This window comes from Hipposideros armiger, unplaced genomic scaffold (assembly GCF_001890085.2).
Source record: "Hipposideros armiger isolate ML-2016 unplaced genomic scaffold, ASM189008v1 scaffold_360, whole genome shotgun sequence".
Classification (NCBI taxonomy): domain Eukaryota; kingdom Metazoa; phylum Chordata; class Mammalia; order Chiroptera; family Hipposideridae; genus Hipposideros; species Hipposideros armiger.
The window spans coordinates 1182727-1203506 of NW_017731710.1; the positions used below are offsets into that span (position 1 = coordinate 1182727).

The 20780-nt window shown below is 32.7% G+C and overlaps 1 protein-coding gene across 16 annotated transcripts in view; it reads right to left on the minus strand.

The window, feature by feature from the left end:
* PLEKHA5 (pleckstrin homology domain containing A5) overlaps positions 1-20780 on the minus strand; it is a 221049-nt gene that overhangs the window by 8584 nt on the left and 191685 nt on the right. For 6 of the 16 annotated variants that reach the window (XM_019661738.1, XM_019661739.1, XM_019661745.1 and 3 more), the window contains 5 exons: positions 13472-13552; positions 8750-8785; positions 8170-8232; positions 5888-5968; positions 5605-5754 (listed from right to left, as the gene is read on the minus strand). In XM_019661738.1, the coding sequence (XP_019517283.1) occupies positions 5605-5754; positions 5888-5968; positions 8170-8232; positions 8750-8785; positions 13472-13552 (411 nt within the window). Of the gene's footprint in view, positions 1-568; positions 2319-5604; positions 5755-5887; positions 5969-8169; positions 8233-8749; positions 8786-13471; positions 13621-20780 lie in introns of those variants that run through there. The other 10 variants (XM_019661744.1, XM_019661742.1, XM_019661743.1 and 7 more) reach the window with 6 other exon arrangements.

Sequence of the window (20780 nt, forward strand, 5' to 3'; positions counted from 1 at the left end):
AACTTTCCTTTTCTTGTACAGAATCAATGGCAATTTATAACAAAATCTACCCACAGGGAAGAGTTACACAATACGCTTAAATAAGTAAATAATTATTACCACATTATGCTTAGAGCTAATAGAGACTGGTTTACTACTGGTTTGCCTCTCAATTAGTGTTTCTGAGTTTTATCTAAGAAATGCTCATTATTGGACAGATTTTCAGTTTTAAAATGGAGAGGGGACAATAGTATATAGATGTAGTACGATTATTTGTTAGCTTATTAAGGTAAGTTTCAAACAACTCTTCAATTTTAAATATCACAGATTAATGTCCATTATAAATCTTGGAAAGTTAAGGCATTGCAATACTTAAAACTTACCACATATTTCAGGAATTAGGCACAAAAAAATGTTAAAATTTATCTTTTGTGATTTTATACTTGCCTTGTCATCTAACTGCATCTTGAATAAAAATCACTATTTACTAAACACATGACATACCCAACTAATAATGACTGTACTGGATTTCTTTTTTTTTTGGACTGGGTTTTTTAAATCAAAAAGGAGGTTAAGAAGGATTAAATTTAAACTGCAATAAATTGAGTATCATTAAATCGGCCATGGTTATAGAGATACCAATGTTTTAAATTTCTAGTTTATGATAACAATGATAGTAATTCTACTTTTTTGGCTATCTATCTATCTATCTATCTATCTATCTATCTATCATCACCTATCTTTCTTTCTAGGTATTGGCTATTTATAATCTTTAATTCATATCTTTAGTTTCTCCTCTAATCTTATCTCGAAAATAAAACTATATTCCATCTCAAAGAAAGTGATTACTATTTCCTCTACAAAATTTAAATATAATCAATTTTTGTAATTATATAAACAGAAAAGCTAGAGTGCAGGTAATGATAAAGAAAAAATACTTATTGTTGTGCTACATATTTGTCAGCATTTTCGTGAATTTTATTTTAATGTTTCTCAGATATCCACAATGGAAATTTCCAAACATACACAAAAGTAGTGCCAGCTACCTGAATTCAGCAATTACCATAATATATGGCCAATCTGGTTTCATCTATAGCACCCACATTCTATCCCTGTGGGATTATTTTAAAGCAAACACCAAACATCATTATCATTTTATCTATAAATACTTCACTATGCATTTCTAAAGAAAAGAAGCAAACATGAAAAAATAAGAAAATTATTATTTTTTAAAATAAGTAATCCTTTAAAAATGTTTAATTATAATACCATCTCCCTATTCCCTTGCTACTTATTTGTTGAAGAGAATGGGTCACTTGTTCTGTACAATTTCTCCTATTCTAGATTTTGCTAATTGAATCCCTATGGTATTGCTTAGCATACTCTTCTGTTGCTTATATTTCCTATAAACTCATAGTTAGATATGAAGGCTTTTTGAGATTCAGATTTGAAAATTTTTTTTTTTTTTGTAAAAATACTTCTTAAGTGTCACTGGGTACTTTCTACTGCAGTGCATCAGGAGGTATATCACATTTGGCTGTCCTTTTTTTGGGGGATGTTATTTTGTAATCATGAAATAACCAGGGCATTTAAAAACCATCTTAAAATCTTTCAAAGCATATTCTGTGACAATCCATGGATGTCAACAGACCTACTGTAAGAAAATTACACTTTGGTGTAACCACGATTCTCAGTAGCTCTTTATTAAATTGAGAATGAGTATATGAAGACATTTAGTGTAAGCTTCTCCCCAGTATAGTTCATTTGTCCTGCTTTCCTGCCCCTTTAAGTTTACAATCCCAAACCTAGTTTATCCATTGTAGTCTAAACTCTCGATTTCCTCAAGGCCCTCCTACTCAGAATCCAGTTTAGAACACAAGTATGTTTAATGGAATCTATCCATACTACATATTCACTATATAACTCTGGGCACTCGCTGTGTCTCAGTTTTCCATTTTTTTAACATAGCAATAATATGTCAAGAGGCTATTATGTGGATTAAGTGCATGTAAAGCATTTATGATGGAACCCTGTACCCGATAACTGCTCCAGAAATATTCATCATTATTACTGTATTTCATATATTGGTATTATTTTACAGTGGATAAATGCATAAGCCATCTACGAGCATGATTCAGGATGAGTTGTTCTGATGTCTGACATTCCAGATTTTTGAGTAACAGAATACAGATTTGATCCCAACTTCCAGAAGGTACACGTGACCACATGGTGAAGTGGAGTACAAAGTACAGAAACCCTAGATTTAGGTGTTGACTCTTCCTTATTAGTTATGTCACCTTGGCGAGTCATTTAACCTCCACGAACCTCAGTTTCTTCATCTGTGCAGCAAAGGTAATAAAAATGAAAATAGAGATGATAATTGTATTTATTTTCCACAGCATTTTCTTTGCAGATAACATATGTGAAAAACAAGAAATGCAAATATATTTTGCTGCCATTATTGGATGAGTAACAAATTCTCATCTGTGGTACGTGAATGCTGTCTGTTTCATCTGGCTTCTTGAGTTGTTTGGAAGAATAAAAGAAGCACTCGTGGAGCTGATAAAACATAAGGCTGTATCTTTTACATTTAGAGCTAAGGCCTAATGCAAACTCCCTAAAAGAGGTGACTGTGGCAGACGTTTATAGAGCTCCACACCACGTCTCCTTTGCCCACTTGATCGCAAGGAACTGTGGGACAGTTCCACGCATGCCAGTGTCTCATGATGAGCTAAGGCAGTTTGGAACTGTGGGTGAATTAAGGACCCTGGGACAACTGTGACCAATGAGTGATAGATACCCCAGCCTCCTGGCCTTTCAGTGGGGAATTCTTTAGAATTCTGCTCATTTCCTCAGAGTCCCCAGTGGGATCAAACTCCTGTTGCCCACAGTGGTAACCAACTCAGTAGTGAGACATTTATTGGCGTTTCTCCCTCCCTGACTCATTCTCCACACTCCCTACTGCTGCTTCCTGGAATCATCTCCCAAACAAACCTTCTGAACCCAGTTCCTCATCTCAGGCTCTGCTTTAGGAAGACAACCCAAACTAAGACAGTGACACATTGAAAAACTTCAAGATATAACTGACTGTTTTAACAATCTTTCTCACTAATCAGGCTTCGATAAAACAAAGTAGAGGCCAGGAGAGAAGATGTAGTTTCAAGAATTAAATGAAACCTAAAACATGCTTTACATGTTTACCTTATGATAATCCTAATTTTATGCACCTTAGTGCCCAACCAGGTGAGAAGTATTCTCTGAAATCAAAGCTTTGATCTATGGATGCCTTAATGTTATGCTTTTGATGTTATTGTATCTTTTATACCTAACAACTTGCATTTGAAACAATGCCCTGAATCAACTGTGAAAGAATTAGAGAACTCCTTTGAGATTCTGCTGGCATAAATGTTATTTCAAATTTAAATCTAATCAACATCAACTAAGCGCCCACCATAAGCCCAGTATAATGTTATATGCATCATTTGTAGCCTTAAGCTGCAAATATGAGTAAATTTACAAAAAGGCACAAATAACATAATTTGTATTCTATGCAGTAAGACATGTCTTAGAAGAACATATTGAGGAGTTTGTAATGATCACTGAATAATGCCAAAGGCAAGGAAAAAAAAAAAACCCTAGGAAAATTATTATATAGGATAACAACCAGAAAATAGGATACTCAAACATGATTGATTTCTATTAAAATGCTTTTAATAAACTTCCATCAAGGCTGGAGTTACCTTGGAATGGAGCAAATTCTAAGCCTACCAATGAGATTTAAGTTACTAAACAAAATGAACACTATACATCCCTAAAATTTTCTAAAGCAGACACCAATCATGAAAATAGTTTCCAACTAAATTTTGATTTGCTTCAGCTTGTCACAGGGCTACCGAGCTTTTCTTTCTTTTTTTTTCTTCTTCTTATTTATTTATTTTTTTTAGCTGAGCCATCCTGCTACGTGTTGGCAGCTCAGCGGCAGCTCAGCTCAGGCCGGGACTTGAACCGCAGTTGCTTAGAGCTCAAACTCTTGAGCGAGCTCTTAACCAACTGAGCCACTCGGCCGGCCCTCGAGCTTTTCATTAGGTTGTCATTGACAGCTTAACTCTATTTTCCCTTTTTAATCTCATATTCCTGACCCCCTAATTCCAGTCAGTCAGTCCTAATTCTTGCTGCTCCAGACATGCCTCCTGCATTCTCATTTCAGTGCTGTGTTTCAAGTTGTTTTGTCCTGTATGGACCACTTTTCTTCCTATCTAAATACTACCCATCCCTGATTAACTGACTACTTCTTTGTAGGCAAAATTTCAGATGCGTACATTTTTCTTTGTGACTACATTATAAAAATCTGTGTAGATCTAAGTCTACACTACTACGGTTAGAAGATCTGGATTTGTGTTCTAGACATAGCATTTATTAGCTCTGTAACATTGGGTAAGTCACTCAATTCAATCATTCATCGAATTTTTAATGCACATCCCATAGTGCTAGATGCTAGAGCTACAAGGATGAATGAGATATGGTGTGATTTCCAGGAGACCACAACGGAAAGGATATTAAATTCTTTGAAAAATCTATAAACTTTACAGTGTAATTAAGATACTAAATGAGAGAATTTAAATAACAGTATTTTAAAACTGGGAAAAGGTATGTTAAACATATGGTAGTTAAGAATCACAAAATCTAAGTCTTGATGTATTTAAAACCATGGCATAATATATTACTTTAAAAATCGCTCAGGATTGGAATGTTATTTTAGTGTTTAGAATGGAAGCCATGTTGAGATTCTGGTATCTTTCCAGCTTGGAAATACTTCTCTTAGTTAAGCTGTAATGTCTGTGAACCTTAAAAGGTAGCTGTTCCCTAAAGACCCCATTGAAGGTACAGACAAGGGTTTTTTGTGTTAGCAGCTTTCTTTAACAGGTGGCTTTTGCAAGGATTTCTCTTTCAAAGGGCTGCTTGGGCAGGTGCTCTTACTATGTTTAGAGATGACTGACTGCATCAGAGGATCTAAAGCAGACTCTTTAAACTCATAAAACACTTGATTTATAAACTCTAAGTAAGACTTTTAGATTTGGTAATCCCAACAGACTCTTTATGAAGTGACATGACTATGGGTTAAAAGGTTCTGCTAATTACATTTCTTACTCAAACCTATCATCTAAACTTAGATCACACTGCAGCTATGAAATGGCAATGTTGATGGCTTCTTAAAAGCATTTCACAGGTACCTTGTATTGAAATGGTTGGTTAGGGTGAATCTAATTACCACCTTCCCCAAATTATTCTAACTCTCCCCAAATCCACAAAATATTTATTTTCTTAATGCATAAATTTTAACATATCTAAGAATTTTTCATTTACATTAATACATAAACAGGAGTATTTACCTCTCCTATAAAACAACTATTTAACATAACAAAATGTCTATTAATCAGAGAAATAAAGACCACCCTTTATTTTTTATATTATGAATAACAAATCAATTTCTTGTTATACTAGAGAACAATCCCAAAGACAGTCCAATTAATTACTACTATAAATAGAAAACAGAAAAGATAAAAAAAAAAAAGAACTGCGTAATATTTTAGTGGCCCTCACTATAAAAGAAAATCGACTACTTACAGCAGTGGCTCGAGACAGTTCCCGACATGTACTAAGCAGTCCGTTTTGCAAGTCGTCCCTCTGCAACACCACATTCTGAATGGCTGCTGGGTTCTCTGCATTCATTTCTATTTCTTGGCTGGCCGATAGCAAAGCTTGTTCAAGCGTGTACTATTATAATAAAAATAATTACATTTAATGTTCTGCATTGTTGCATTAATTTTTTTTTACTTTAGTTATCATTGTCCTGATAATAATCATATACAGTAACATCAATTGTAGATAATAAATATAATCGTCCTACTTTCTCCTTGTGGAGTTGCTGGAGCTTCTCTTCCAGAGCATGCACCACTTTATCTTGCTCACAGAGACGGCTTAACTTGGCCTAGGTTATAAGAGAAGGTGTTTTTTGTTAGCAATTTTTTATTTTTCCTGTAACTGGAGGTAGGTAATTATCACTGTTGTAACTGGAGGTGGTTACAACAGGAAAACACATTTAAAACAGCTATGGAATACCTAATTAGGTCAATCTTTATTTCAATAAGTAAAAGTTTAAATATATCTTTTAAAGATAGAATGTTTAAAAAACATGCATTGTCATAAAGTGAAAAAGCATTTCAACCATACTATTTAACCTACATAAATCAAAATATTCTTAGTAGTCTCATATGCTTTTAACAAACCATTTCAACGTGGTTCAGATTTTTTCCCTACAAACTTCTGGATACGTTAAGTGATATATGCAGTACTGAATTAAAACACCACCTGGATTTTGGTTTTTACATTTGTAAATTATGCTCTTATGTTCTTAGAAAAGAATATAAACAAAAGATTGCTTCTAATTGTAATAATATAAATAAAAATATTGCTAGTGGAGAAAAATCGCTTTCAATATTTTAATGTTTTAAATTCTTGGTACTATTCCAATTTTTAAGTTATGAAAATATAAGAGTACGCTAATAAAATTTCAATACTACAATACACCAGTTCTCCACATGTCTGAAAATAAAAACCTTGGACAAGTGTTACTATGTCTCAAACTTTACTGCATAATGACAAATAAGCAAGAAATGTGAGATTTCACTTTCTTTGCCATTTATCTATCGAAGTAACTACCTTATTTTTGTTAGACAACAAAACTTAAGCTACATCAAATGGAATACAGGAGCCCCCCCTTATTGGTGGGGTATAAGCTCCTAGACCCCCAATGGATGCCTGAAATCGCAGATAGTACCAAACTACATGTACCATGTTTTTTCCTATACATACATATAATACTTTACATCTTCTCTTTGGTATATATGAATTACCCACATCACTACTCTTGTACTTTGGGGCCATTATTAAGTAAAATAATGGTTGTTTAAACACAAACACTGCGATACCCAGACAATTTGATAACCAAGATGGCTACTGACTGACGACCAACGGGTGGGGAGTGACCAGTGTGATTCACATTTTGGGTGGGATGGAACAGGATGGCATGAGATTTCATCATGATATTCAGAACAGCATGCAATTTAAAACTTATGAAATGTTTATTTTTGGAATTTTCTTTGTTTTTTTTTTTTAATGTTCACAAAAAGTATTTTATTATTTTCCACAGTCACCAAATAAATTATGTTTATTTCCTTAAGTTCTCACCCATTAGATCATCATGCTTTACAATGGAACATAATCAATGATCATATATCTTAATTTTCATTTTTGTATTAAAAGTAAAATCAAACATTTTACATTTTTATTTTTCATTTGCATTCTTTGTGAACTTGTCATTTAAATAACTGCTCCTGATTTTGCTCTCCAAATTTTCTTTTTCCTTTTCTTTATGCATTTTGAATATTATTTTTATAAAGATTAAAATACTTTTTTCATTGCTTATTGCCTTTTAACTTTTTAAAAAAATTAGTTTCAGGTGTACAACACAGTGCAATAGTTACACTTTTTACCCCTCAAAGTGACAACACCCCTGCCCCAATCCACAGCCCCAGTCCCCGCCCCCCCAATATGGAATTTTCCATTTAACATTTTCAGACCCTGTTTGACCACAAGTAACTAAAACTGCAGAAAGCGAAACCACAGATAAGGGGGGACCACTGAATATCGAAATGAGAAAGAGGTACAACTCAACGTAATAAAACCAGGGAAACAAGGGAAGGGTGAGATACAAATAAGTAAGAATGCATGGCAAGTCAGCAATGAAATATAATTAAAAAAAAACAAATTTAGTTAAAAAAGGAAGCACTGATTGAATTTCTAGAGGCTGATATTTTTTCTAAGAGACATGGACAATTTTATTTTGTTTCCAGTCCTACATAATTTTTCATGAAATAGTCCTTTATCTTCATTTAAGCGATCCTTAGTATATTCAACTACTGACTTAAGGAGGTGAGGGTGGGCAGAGAATAGGCTGGGGAGCGAGCATTTAATTGAATCTAAGTGCAAAAGAACATGCTAATTTATTTGATGTCATTTTGGAGGGTGAGGGAGGAAAAAGAATTTTTTTTGTCACGCTTATTATTTACAATGTTTGGCAGAGAATATGACAGAGCACTGACTGACAATATACAACATACTAATACTTACATCAATATCTACTTCTTCAGGTCTGTATTTGTATAGTGTGCCTCTGCATTCATCTTGTGACAGCTATAAGGAAAAAGGTCACATAGCAACTTTAAAATTAGTATTTGAAAAAATATATATTTAGCCTATAGTTAATAGTTTAGATTTATATAACAACAACAAAAATGGGATTTTTATGGTTCTTATGCTTTTAGAAGTTTAATTCAAACACAGATCATTACAAAAGTAGAAAGATATTTAACAGGGATACAATAGGCAAGATACATAAGAATGATGTTAACTTAAGCTGGTCAAACAAAATAATAAGCTGGTCAAACAAAATTATACAGCACCTTACATTTTTCCATTTGTAAGACACACATTATTTTAATGAAAGATTGACAAATACAATTATAGCAACTGTATTGAATGAAATATTCAAATCAGGCATATTTCAACAGTCAAAACCACCCTTCACAGTATACACATCATCACACAACTGCGCATGTGTACACTGAAATGCCAACACATCTCAGTACAGTTTCACTAACAAAATCTATAACATATTGTATACAGATACATAATATATAAACACACATACACAATATAGACTTATCTTGTTCTTCTGTCTTAAGAACTAAAAGATAATGGAGGAAAAGGATGGGTTTAATTGAAAAAGAGGAAAATCATTCAAAACCTCATAAAACTGAAAGCCTATGTTATAAACTGGATAGTCAAATCTCATAAAAGCTTTTATGTGTCCGTTGACACCATTTGTTTTAGTATAAAGGGAATAATTATTCAGTGTATTTAAACATTGTATATTCAGCTTCTTTTGGTCAAACAAATCCTGATTTCTGATTGTGCTTACCAAGATTTCAATAGCCATTCCAGTCAGTTATACCACAGATCACATCACCGCCTCTGCAAGGCAGTATCTTTCACTATCTCTCTTGTCTTTTGACTTAATATATTGACTGCTAGACAGTAACAAAGACATAGCAGGCAAAATTTAATTGGGGCTCACTGCATGTTTACTAAATGGCACACTTTTTCTCAAAGTGGGAACAGGAGTAATGTATGCCAACTACATTGTAGATTGGAAAATTAAATTTCATATATACACACACAAATGTATAAGAATGTATAAATTACAACTATATATGCCCTCTCCTTAAAAAACTGCTCAACAATTACATCTTTAGAAGGAGGCATAATATAAACAGCAGATAATTTTGAATGGATCTAGAAATGTGAGAATCAGGAGGTTAAAAATGTAAGCATTCCAAACATACATTAATAAATCCTGGATTTGAGTGTTTCATTTCAAGACATGACTTTCACGTATCTCATGCAAATGAACCTGTGACTATTTAAGGATTTGCACAGTTATTATTAACCACAAAACTTTCATAGAAATAAACATCACATGAAAAATGAATTTAATGACAAGTCAAAATACTTGTGAATTATTGTAAATCAAATATCACTGAATGTCCTGAGAAGTGTCAATTATTCTAAATTAAAGCACCTAGATCCAAGGAAAGAATACATACTCTTACTTGAAAAAAAAGTAATGGAAAATTAAGTTTTAAAATGCTTAGATTCATGATAAAATGTAAGATGACAAAAATTTTCTCATATATAAGAAATTAAAGATATAAAGTTATAAAACCTTTAACTACTAAATGTCCAAATATATTTTGCTTATTTAATATTTAAAGTTAAATGCATAACAGCTTTACTAAACCATGGAATGTATAATTTGAACGTAACTAGTGAATACTGCTACATCCAGATTAAAATATGAAATGTATCCTACTAGCCAGGGTCAATAGATAAAAGACTAGTAATTTTAAATGGAAATTTTAAATGGAAACCAGGTAATCCATAATAAGTATTTAGGATATTGGTATACTACTTTTATTTAGGGAGTCTTTTTTTTTAATTTCAATTTCATTTACTTTTTAAAATAATGCTTTTAAATTTTCCAATTATAGTTGACATAGAATATTATGTCAATAGGTATATAAGATAGTGACTAAACATTTATATACCTTATGAAGTGATCATTCCGATAAATCTAATACTACTTAGGGAATCTTACTTCATATTCACTTTCATATTAGTTGGCATATTATAAAAATATATACTGTGTAGCTATAATTTTAGAGCCATATATCTTTATAGACATATAACTATATTATACAGATAAATTAAAGTTTTGTTTTACCCATATTTTTAGAACCACTGTAAAATTTATTGAAACCTTTTATCGAGTTATTCAATAAAGATATTCATTGTTAGATACCAACTAACAAAAATCTTAAAATAATCAACCTTTGACTATACATTGCTTGTACCTGTCAGAAGAAAAGCATAAGAAAATAAGATTATTCTTTAAATAATTAACTTTTAAGCATGGTCTATTTTCCATTACTGAGAATAATTACTGGGACTTTTCTTAAGAAAAAAAAAATGGATATAAGTTATTAAAAAAACAATTTCCACTTAGAATTGAAGAAGTTTGCTAGCTAATCCTCAATATAAAAATCCTACCAATTAGAAAAATGTATTTTCATAAATATTCCGATTTATTCAAGTTCTGCATCAAATAACGTTTCATGGCAACACTTTATCATTTTTTCATATTCATCTTTAGCAAAAAAAGTTCTAGGTTTGAAGTATCTCAGCAACACTAGAAAAGCAAATGAAAATGACTATGTAGTAATTATATGAGCTTGAGTAGGGCTCAAGCATTAATTAGAGAAGTGTAATATGCAGACTTTACTGACTATATAAGGATATGTGCTATATTTTATTTAGAAAGTCAACTTTTTCACAAGATATCGAATAAGCTTTTTAAAAAATTGGCTTGGCATTAAATTAAAACAAAATTACTTTTGTTAATTAAAATTCAACTTTCCATAGTATTCCTTTTAAGTATGTGAAATATATGTATATACACATATACACACATATATACATATATACACAAATCCCAAGGAGGATTTTTGGGGAAATAATTGAGAATATTTGACATCATATCCTAGGAGGACTCAAAAATGCTCATAGGGCTGTAGGTATTTGCTAATTTAGTCTGTATCTTTTAAAACATTTATCAGGTGATTAATTTTACTGTTATTAATTATGTTATAAAACCTCTGGTACAAAAATGTAATTGTGAAAGATGGTAGGATGATTAATAAATACAGAGGAATTTTTCAACTTGATGCTCACTTATTTAGCATTTGTTTTGATTCAATTTTACATCCTATTATTGGACTAATTTTACGATATTACAGCCTAGGTAATTTCTCAGGTGTCCTCCCTTTTTTCTAAGAAATGCAAACATAAAGGTCCCCCTGAGAGAAAACCTGAAAGGCACTCTATTGTCACTATATTTTCAGCTAAATTTCAGGAGCCTATTAACACAGTATTGTAAACAGTGTCAGAAGAATAAAAAAACCCTAACAGTGTACAATATAAACTTCCATTAAGATTTTCTTTGGATAATAACACAGTAAGGGAAACCTGGAGAAGAAATAGGATCTAATTTCAATTTATGCAAATTTGTAACAGAGTTTAAGAAATGTGTCTGTCACTTTTATCTATCAATGATGACCTACAATGCTTAAGTATTTTGCCAGTAGCTGATTTAAAAAAAGGATCCCCTGAAGACTCCCTAGACTTGAAGCACTGAGTCAACACTGATCACCTAGCAATTGGCAGCCCACCTCATGCCTGTGCATGGCTGGTGATATCAGACACTCAGATCTTCCTGTTCTGTACAATTTCAGTTTTTTCTTCCAAGTATTACTATGAGGAAATACATTTACGTAAATGTAATGCTCTTTTAGTATTCAAGGTCAGTGATGCAGTATAAAACCAGTCTCAGAAATCTTCACACTTTTGAAAAACTCCAATTAGAACTCTTAGTACGGCAGTAATTTCAATCAGCAATATGTCTGCATCATCAACCCTGATTAGTGATCAATATAAAAAAACAAAAGAAAAAAACAAAACCAAACAGAACATCCAGGCTCGCACTCCCATGTCAATTTAGCATTATATACAACGATGAACTGGTGGCTTCAGGCACCATCAGTACCAATTTAAGTGCTACGGTTCTCAGTGTGGTATTTTGGAATGGAGTACTACTATCAAGGTTCTATAATATGGTGACTTTAAGAATGAAAAGGTTCTATTTTCTTTGGCAGAGCAAAGCTGTTTAACTTTAAATATTTAATACTTAATCTATGTCAAAGGAAAAACTATACTCAATAATACAATGTATTTTAAATGTTTTGAAAACTGTTCAGAAATGAGTCACCCCCCCCCTTCCACCCACTATTGTAATCTCCCAGTTAAAGGCCATGATGCAGATTCCCAGGAGACTAAAGCAAACGGAGGCCTTATTTAAAGCCAGTGTAAGCTTCAGGTGCTTTTTTTTTTTTTTTTTTAAACAAACCAGGCTTTTTACAGATTTTAATCAAACCATATATTCATTTTTCATGTTAGTTAATTTTCTTCTTCATTAAATAATTGTAACAGGTCATAGGCCACAGTAATTTGAGAGTGTTGAAGTGGAAGAAGCTGATGTTGCAAAACACACAGCTAAGAACATTTAGACCATGAAATACAAAAAAATTGGATAGGAATGTATAAAATGACTTCTTTTGCAGATCTGCAGATTACCAACGTCCTAAAATAAAGCCAGCTAACTCCATGGTACATATTTTGAATTAGGGAAAAGAATGGGGTAAGATAGGACTATCTTGATAACTGCGTAAGAAAGATAAGAACACAGGGAGAACTCCCAGTATGTTAATAAACGGCCATCTTTAGGTTTTACCACACCACAATACACAAACTAGGTTTAAAGAACTCCCATACAAATGTAATCTATTCCTAATACATTGAGGGGGGGGGGGGTTGCCATTAAAAGGGAAAAAAATTTCTTTTTAATTTCCCTTAAAAACCTTTATGCTTTTAGAGTTAATAAAAATTAATGGTAATCTAGTAAAACTTTGAAAATGTTACTGCAGACCTCCAAGTACATATCAATCAAATACTCTGCACAAAAACTTCGGGAAAATGGCACACTTAATATTCAACAGCAAAATGTTCAGCAAAGCCATGCTAAGAATACTGCAGCATCCTGAAAAGCATGGATGAATTTGCGTTTTTCCAAATAGAAATAAACAAAAAAATGAAGTAAGAAAAACACTAATGTTATGAGTAACTCTGAGGGTAAACCAAAACTGTCACTGAGGGATTTTGCAGATGATAAAGCAGTATCATTCACTGTCCAAGACCTTACTTGCTGGTACAGTTGGGGTCTTAGCGCCGAGTTCTCAATCATTGTGTGAACCATGTTGATAATAGGTTCATTTTCTTTCATCTATTTCAAATCAGGAGGAGCATACAGCAAACATCAGTTTACAGCATAGCTAGATTTGAAAGACGACACTGTAAATATAGCCTCTACTTTAATATCTTCCTAACAGTGCAGTTGTTCACATTTTACCCCGAAGTTGTACAGATCTAACTTACATAAACCATTTCAAACAAATATTACATGCTGTAAAATACTTTCAAGGTTATAAAAAAAGCTAATTGCAAAATTGCTGCAGGCAGGTTTTACTTTATAAAAGGAGAAACACGGCATCATTTAATTGATTACTTAATCAGTGAAAAAGCTTAAAATGATATTTAGTTCTTTATGGATTAATCAGAAAATTCAGTTCTCTACAAATATTAAAATTTTATAATATGTCTTGTCACTTATAAAATCACACATTTTAATTAAAATTAATCTTGAGAGACAGTTATATATACTATATTTTGGATTTTCTCACAGTATAACACCATATGTAGAATTATTTCAAGGATATGCAAGAGAAAATTTACTTAGCAAAGACTCAGTGTATCTCCCTAGCTCTTAAAAAGGCTGAAACCACGTTTCACATTTCCAGCTATGTTGTACTTAATTACTGCCTCTAGAAAAATATTTGTTTTAGCAGGCTCTGGACTCAAGAGTTAAAACATTCAGAAGACAATCATCATGCTATATAGAATAAAAGGCCAAAAGAGTTTATACCATTTGTAAGCAGATAAGTCTGTTTATAATTTAATTTGTGACATTTAGTTTACATGATTTTCATCTCTGTGTTATAGAAAACAATTATTATCATGGTTAACAAATGCTACTTTACTGATTTAGCTAAATCTACAACAAAAGTTTACTAATTTTAAGATTACGTAATAAACACATAATGCAAGTAAAAAATGTATCTTGAAAACTGTGTATCTACACAATTTGATTTTCAGCCTAGTTACCAATATTTCATGTCAATAAAGCCTGTTTTGGTTGTCAAATTAGAAACTTCTTGTTACTGGTTTAATGTACTTTCAAAATTTTTTTTCGAGCTAAATAACTTATTTTTAAATCTACACATCCACATATTAAACTCGAACTTCTACACATCAAACTCAAATCTACACATCAGTTTATCAAAATGTTATCCATCAAGGGACCAAGGTATTTATAAGTGACATTTTATACACGCGGCAAACATCTGTTGATATGAAGTACAGAATAAATTTTTTACAGTATTGGATAACTTGTAAATATACAACTACAGATATAAATTTTTCTTTATCAGGAAACCTTTATTACAGAAATTTAAGACCTCTTTATATTTTAAAGTACCCTCTATGTTTTAATGGAGTGTTAGTTATTTTATCTTAATCAAATGTTTATCTTGGAATAAAGTAGAACTGCTTTTTGTTTTGGCTTAACCATTTGACTGCACGATACATATTTTGTATAATACAAAGCAGCTTAAATCTCTATTCATTTTTGGTATTATTTAATTTTCAAAGCAATCTTATCTATACTCACTATTTTTCAATAGCTTGTCATGGAAATTAGATAGAATAGTACCCGATTCAAAAATTATTGGGTAGCGGGGTGGAGATTAGAAGCACAAATGTTTAAGAAATAATGGAAGATCAAATAGTATCCAAATGTAAAGGATGCCCAAGGTCAAAATGAAACTACCTATTGGAAATCTGACACTACTAATGGGCCACTGTGTTAAATGGCTACTTCTGTCAATATGCTCATAGCTTTAAGTGGAGCTTCAATATGGTACAAATTAACCATTAATGTTCACATTCTAGGCCTGAGGAATTTACTTAAAAACGTATTTAAAAAGGGAGAAGGGACAATATGGTTTCTGCAGAAGGATAATCAAGCCTGATTTATTTAGTGGAATACTTTGAGAGGGTAAATATGCCTGTTTAATTTATACATCAAAGATCATTAAATATTAAGTCACTGAGAAGGGATCTTTGCAAGAAATAACTGGCGTAGGAACAGAAAAAACTAAAAGCAAAAATAACATTTAAAGTATACAAACCGCAGAGTGTCTCAGAGATCACTTCTGGAATTGGCTACTTTCATTGCGAAAAATTTCAAACATACATATCAAAACCCTAGAATATTAAAATTAGAAGGCATCTCTGCAAGCTGACAATTTAGTGTAACAAAGGAATGAAAATGCTAGCAGAAACTATTTTCAACTGTGGTAATGTGGATTATTTTTTTTCTTCCTCTATAATTCTCTACATTTCCCAAATTTTCTCTAATGAGTAGATATTGCTTTTATAATAAAAATAAAGAAAACTTATTGAAGCATCAAGGATAAAAATATATAAACACAAAATAAATTCATCCTCTGACAAATACCCCTTGGTGACATAAAGAGGCTAAGAAAAATTTTAGTACCATGTGTTCAAGTCATGTTCAAGGCTGGGAGTTATGGTAGAAGAAACCTATTGGAGTCCTCTAGTGCAGTGAGGCTATAATCTAGAGAACTATTCTCAGAACCATTAATCTCTTATGAATCTATACCCACATTAGAAATTTATTGGAAGAAATGTTAACTAATTAAAAAAATAAGCTACCCAATACTTTTGTAAATACATATGACTATCTTGTAATACCTTTTTTCCTTTTTATTACTGGCTACTTCAGAAAGCAAAGTTCAAGTTTATTTAGACCAATGGTTCTTAACCCATATCAGAATCACTTGAGGACCTTGAAGGGAATACAGTCACCCAGATAATTCTAATGTGCATCTTGAGCATCTTAGATGTAGACAGTATCATTAAAACATCAAAGTGACACGCTGGTCTAAAGATTCCCTCTGGAAGCAGAAACTATGATGTTGTCAAGGTGTTAAAGTCAGTCAAATGTAATTTGATTAATAGTGAGTGTTCCTCAGCTCACATACTCCTTGGAATCCCATTTTATTCAAGTTGAGAAGAGATGGGATAAGACTATCTACAGAATGGAAGAAGCTGTGGGACCATTTCAGAATTCCCTCGGGCATCACACTCACTCAACTAAGGGCCCTTATGGTGTCTGGGTAGCGGATTGTAAGAATGATCTGCGCAGGTGAGTGGTCCTGTATGTGGTGGTTCTCTCGATGCACACAACAGTTGAAGCCAACTAAATACAATAATCAGAATCCCGAACAATGGGAGTTTGGTCCCTGTTAAACAATTTCAATGACGTGACTGAACCTTCACTCTTTCCAGATTTACGGAACTGGAAATACTAGATCTGCTTTGTCTTCAAATATAGCCTAGAAATAGGCCAGTGGTTCCTTTCACTGAATTACCTCTGAAATATTCTATATCTTAATATTTAGAAACTAACTTGTTTCTATAACTTACACTGAAAGGGCATATTTTAACTGGCTTTTGCTGTGTAAACTTTATAATAGTTTTTGAATTAAAGCAGTATAGTATAACCTAAAAAATACAACATATAGTCCTCCATAAATACCTTGAAAGAACAAGCCCAAGTTAAAAAAAAAAAAAGAATATCCAACAAATCTTCTCTGGTTTGAGTTCAAGAATCCTAGACAGCATTATAATGGTGTTAACAGCCGACATATTTTGTTTTAAGTAATCTGAGCAAGAGAAAGACTAATTAGTATGTGCAGGATGTTTAATAATTTACTTGAAATCGAGTTAAATGTTTTGCTTCCTGCTTTAATTCCTTCTTTGAAGTAACAGGTAATATAGGTTTAGGTTTCAGTTAATTGCTAAATTATAAAAGGCCCATTATTTTATAATAATAAAAATGAGAACATACGATTCAGGCATTACACTTTTCGTAATTAACTTCAGCAATAAATAAGAAAACATAAGTGGAAATATCTTGAAAATACACTTAGTTATGCCAATGTATTTCTGTTAACCACAAAAACACATTTTTACCTAAATTTGTAAGTCCAAGTGTTTAGAAAAGCTACCTAGAAAGTATGATACTTGACTCAAGCCTCTTTCTCAGCTTTGAGGTCTGTTTGGTGATATGAATATAAAGCATCCTTTGATGTAAGTGTAAGAAATATCTTGATTTAAAAACACATCACCAAAAAACGTTTTCAATATGGGTATATGTAACTGTGTCACATTTGCTAGGATCTTGAGCAGAACTTCCCAACCGATACCTATTGGCTGAGAATGGGTTACAGGTGTGTGGGCAGGGACCACCTCAGTCCCCAGTGGGCCTAACATGCTCCTGACAGTACCTCTTCCAGTTTCTTTCAAGGCTGTGCATCTATTGTCCCTTTCTATGAGTGTCATACATGAAAAAGGTTAGAAAGCATTAAGATAGTGCTTTTTTGTTTCAGAAAACCTACACTTTTCTTCTTTATTTGGTGTTCCCTGAGATTATGTATCTCAGTAGTTCTCAAACCTGACTGGTAAAACAAAAAGCCTATTGGAGACTTTAAAATATATGCAGGGCTGGGTGAGCTCTGGCAATTCTGACTGGGACTGAGGGGAAGAGGGCCTTGAGAATCGTACATTTTATTTTTCTCTTTCTGAAGGTCCACTGCCAGTTTTGACAGGAAATCAGGCCTGAGAACCATGGTCCCATACTGGCGCTAATTCAAGTAATTTAGGACTAATTCATCCATCACTAGAAAGGAATTTTTCAAGGTCCTGATGGGTCATGCAGAATGTTGGTCAAGGTATCTATACAACTCTCAAAAGATGAAAAATTTCAAACTAATTATCTAAACACAAGTATTGCATCTAGATTAAAATATTCTCTTGTGATTGTATGAGACATAGTATTGACAGACTTAACCCCCTCTAAAATAATAAACTGAATCTCCTATATTCAAATGATCAGGTACAAATGTAGAAGGAACAGGATATTGTAACTCATGAGATACTGTGCCTAAAGAATTTTTTAGGGGAAAGGTCAGAAAGAGAGAGATTAGCAGTCGGCAGAGCCAAGAGATCATTCATATAATTTATTCTCGGAAAGGATTAATTCTCCAATCCACCTTTAAGTATAAGAAATGGTTAAGTAGCGGCTTAGTTGCTCTTTAAAAAGTTTACGTATCTAATCTAGAATAGCACCATCCAACAGAACTTTCTGTGATGGAAATGTTCTATATTGGTGTAGTCCAATATTGTAGCCATCAGCCACATGTGGCTCTTTAGCCGTTGAAATGTGGCTAGTGTGACTAAGGAAGTGAATTTTACTATTATAAAAAAATAACTAATTTAAATGTAAATTTATATACACACATATGGCCAGTAGCTATCATACTAGATAGGTCTAGAAATTCTGGACCAGTAAAATAAGTATAATCCTCCCACCCCTGATCCCAATCTGCATCTCATGCTCAGAAGGGGGAAAACATTTGCTCAAGCTGTCTTGTAACCGCGCTTCCTTGAGTCTGAATCTGTGCTGACAGCTCCGTCCTCTTTTGCTTTGAGCAAGCAGCCTGGACGATTTCTATCTGCCCTATAGAGCTTTTGTCCTTCACTGGTAACCAACAAGAAGACCCATTTCTGTGCTGTCATTTTCCATTTAAATGGAAAATGGACTTCTCCTGAATTCTTAATGACATCTTAGGAAAAGAATTTTTAAGTTGGGAATCCATCTATCTTAACAATAGCAAAAAGCCATGATAGCCTAATCACTGAAAAATCCATTTCTCAAGAATGTCCTCCTGTGTCTACATCAATAAACTCTTAAGATGTGTGGCGAAACTAAAAAGCTCAAGAATTTGACATGCCTAGGGTGAAGCTTTTTAGGAATGCAGGGGTCTTTATAAATAGGTCATTTAGATAATGACAATGAAAATGCCTTCCACTATCAATGGAGGCACATCTGAAAGTCCCAGAACCTGAGATTGAAGGGTATGACTACCTATTGAAAGTACTCATTGTTTAACAGGAAGCAGAGAAATTTGAAGTGACTTTTAAATAGAAGAATGAAAATGAGTCTCTCTATAACTGATGGGGCAAAGTACTGAGGTCTATTTAAAAGTTTTGAAGCAATCAGAATACTATCCCTGCTATATATGTTTTCTAAAAGTAAAACTTTGGAAAATACAACAATTGTTACATATTCAGAAAAATCAATGGTACTTTAAAAGATGTAGCTAGACTATATCATGTTTCCTTGTTTTCTTCCAGGGAGAAAGATTAAAGAAAAAGGGAACAACAAATTGGGATGCTCACATAGTAGTTAAATGTATCTGACATTCTCTTAAAAGAAAAAAAAAGCATTTCTAAACTGGCTGATGCAGTTAAGTTCTTGCTTCACGGACACCTATAAGGCTCACTTATTTAGAAACATCATGAAAATACTTGAAAGCCAGCAGAACAAAGAGGGTAATCTTTATACTCACAACCTATTTGAAATGGCTGAGTTTTTTAAAGTCACCATTTTGAGATATACCTGTGCTGTATTTTGAAGGAAAACTGTGAAAGTCTAGGTTAATGTCTTTCCAAATAATTTACTTACGGTGAGTTTCATTCCCCCTACCCTCCCTTTTAATCTAAACATCTTTAAATGAAAAACCTTTTGCCTATAGGATAAATTTTACAGATTCAATTTTTACTTCAGTGGCTTAATCTATTTTCCTTGTTTAAGGACTCTTAGTCACTGTTTCTTTAACTTCAACTAATATATTATTATCTGATGCTACCATCTTCATTCCTGGCATTCACAGGCAACTGGAAATAGTAAAAGAATTCAAAATCCATTTTGTAAAAATTGTTTATAGTGATTATGTTTGAAATGGTCATATTTTCCTCCTCTTTGCAAATATTTTAACAATACCATTTTAAAGAGACAAAACATTCCAAAAGCAAAGACCTTACATCTCTCTTAATAAAATAAGATATATGTTCTGGCCATGGGTAAATCTACTGTAAAATATATTTGAGCTTTAAATCAAAATATCTTCTAGATACAAGGATCTGGGTTTTCTTAACAGCAATTGTATTCTTACTGAGTTACAACTGATACTGAGTAGCAGAATTCCTGCCATTAATTCAAAGATTTATCAGTTTATGTCTTAACTACATAATCATACCCATAGGTCAATCCCAGAAACGTTTTTTGGCATTTATGCTCAACTTTCTTTCTTTCTTAGACTTTGAAAATCATTTAAGAATTCTTACTTTGTAAGCACTAACTTCCTGCCTTGCACTGAGCTCCATTAATCTTTGCTGAATGAACTTTCTGAAAAAATATATGAAGAAACGGAAGTTACTGTAATTGAGCTATAAAATATTTGCTT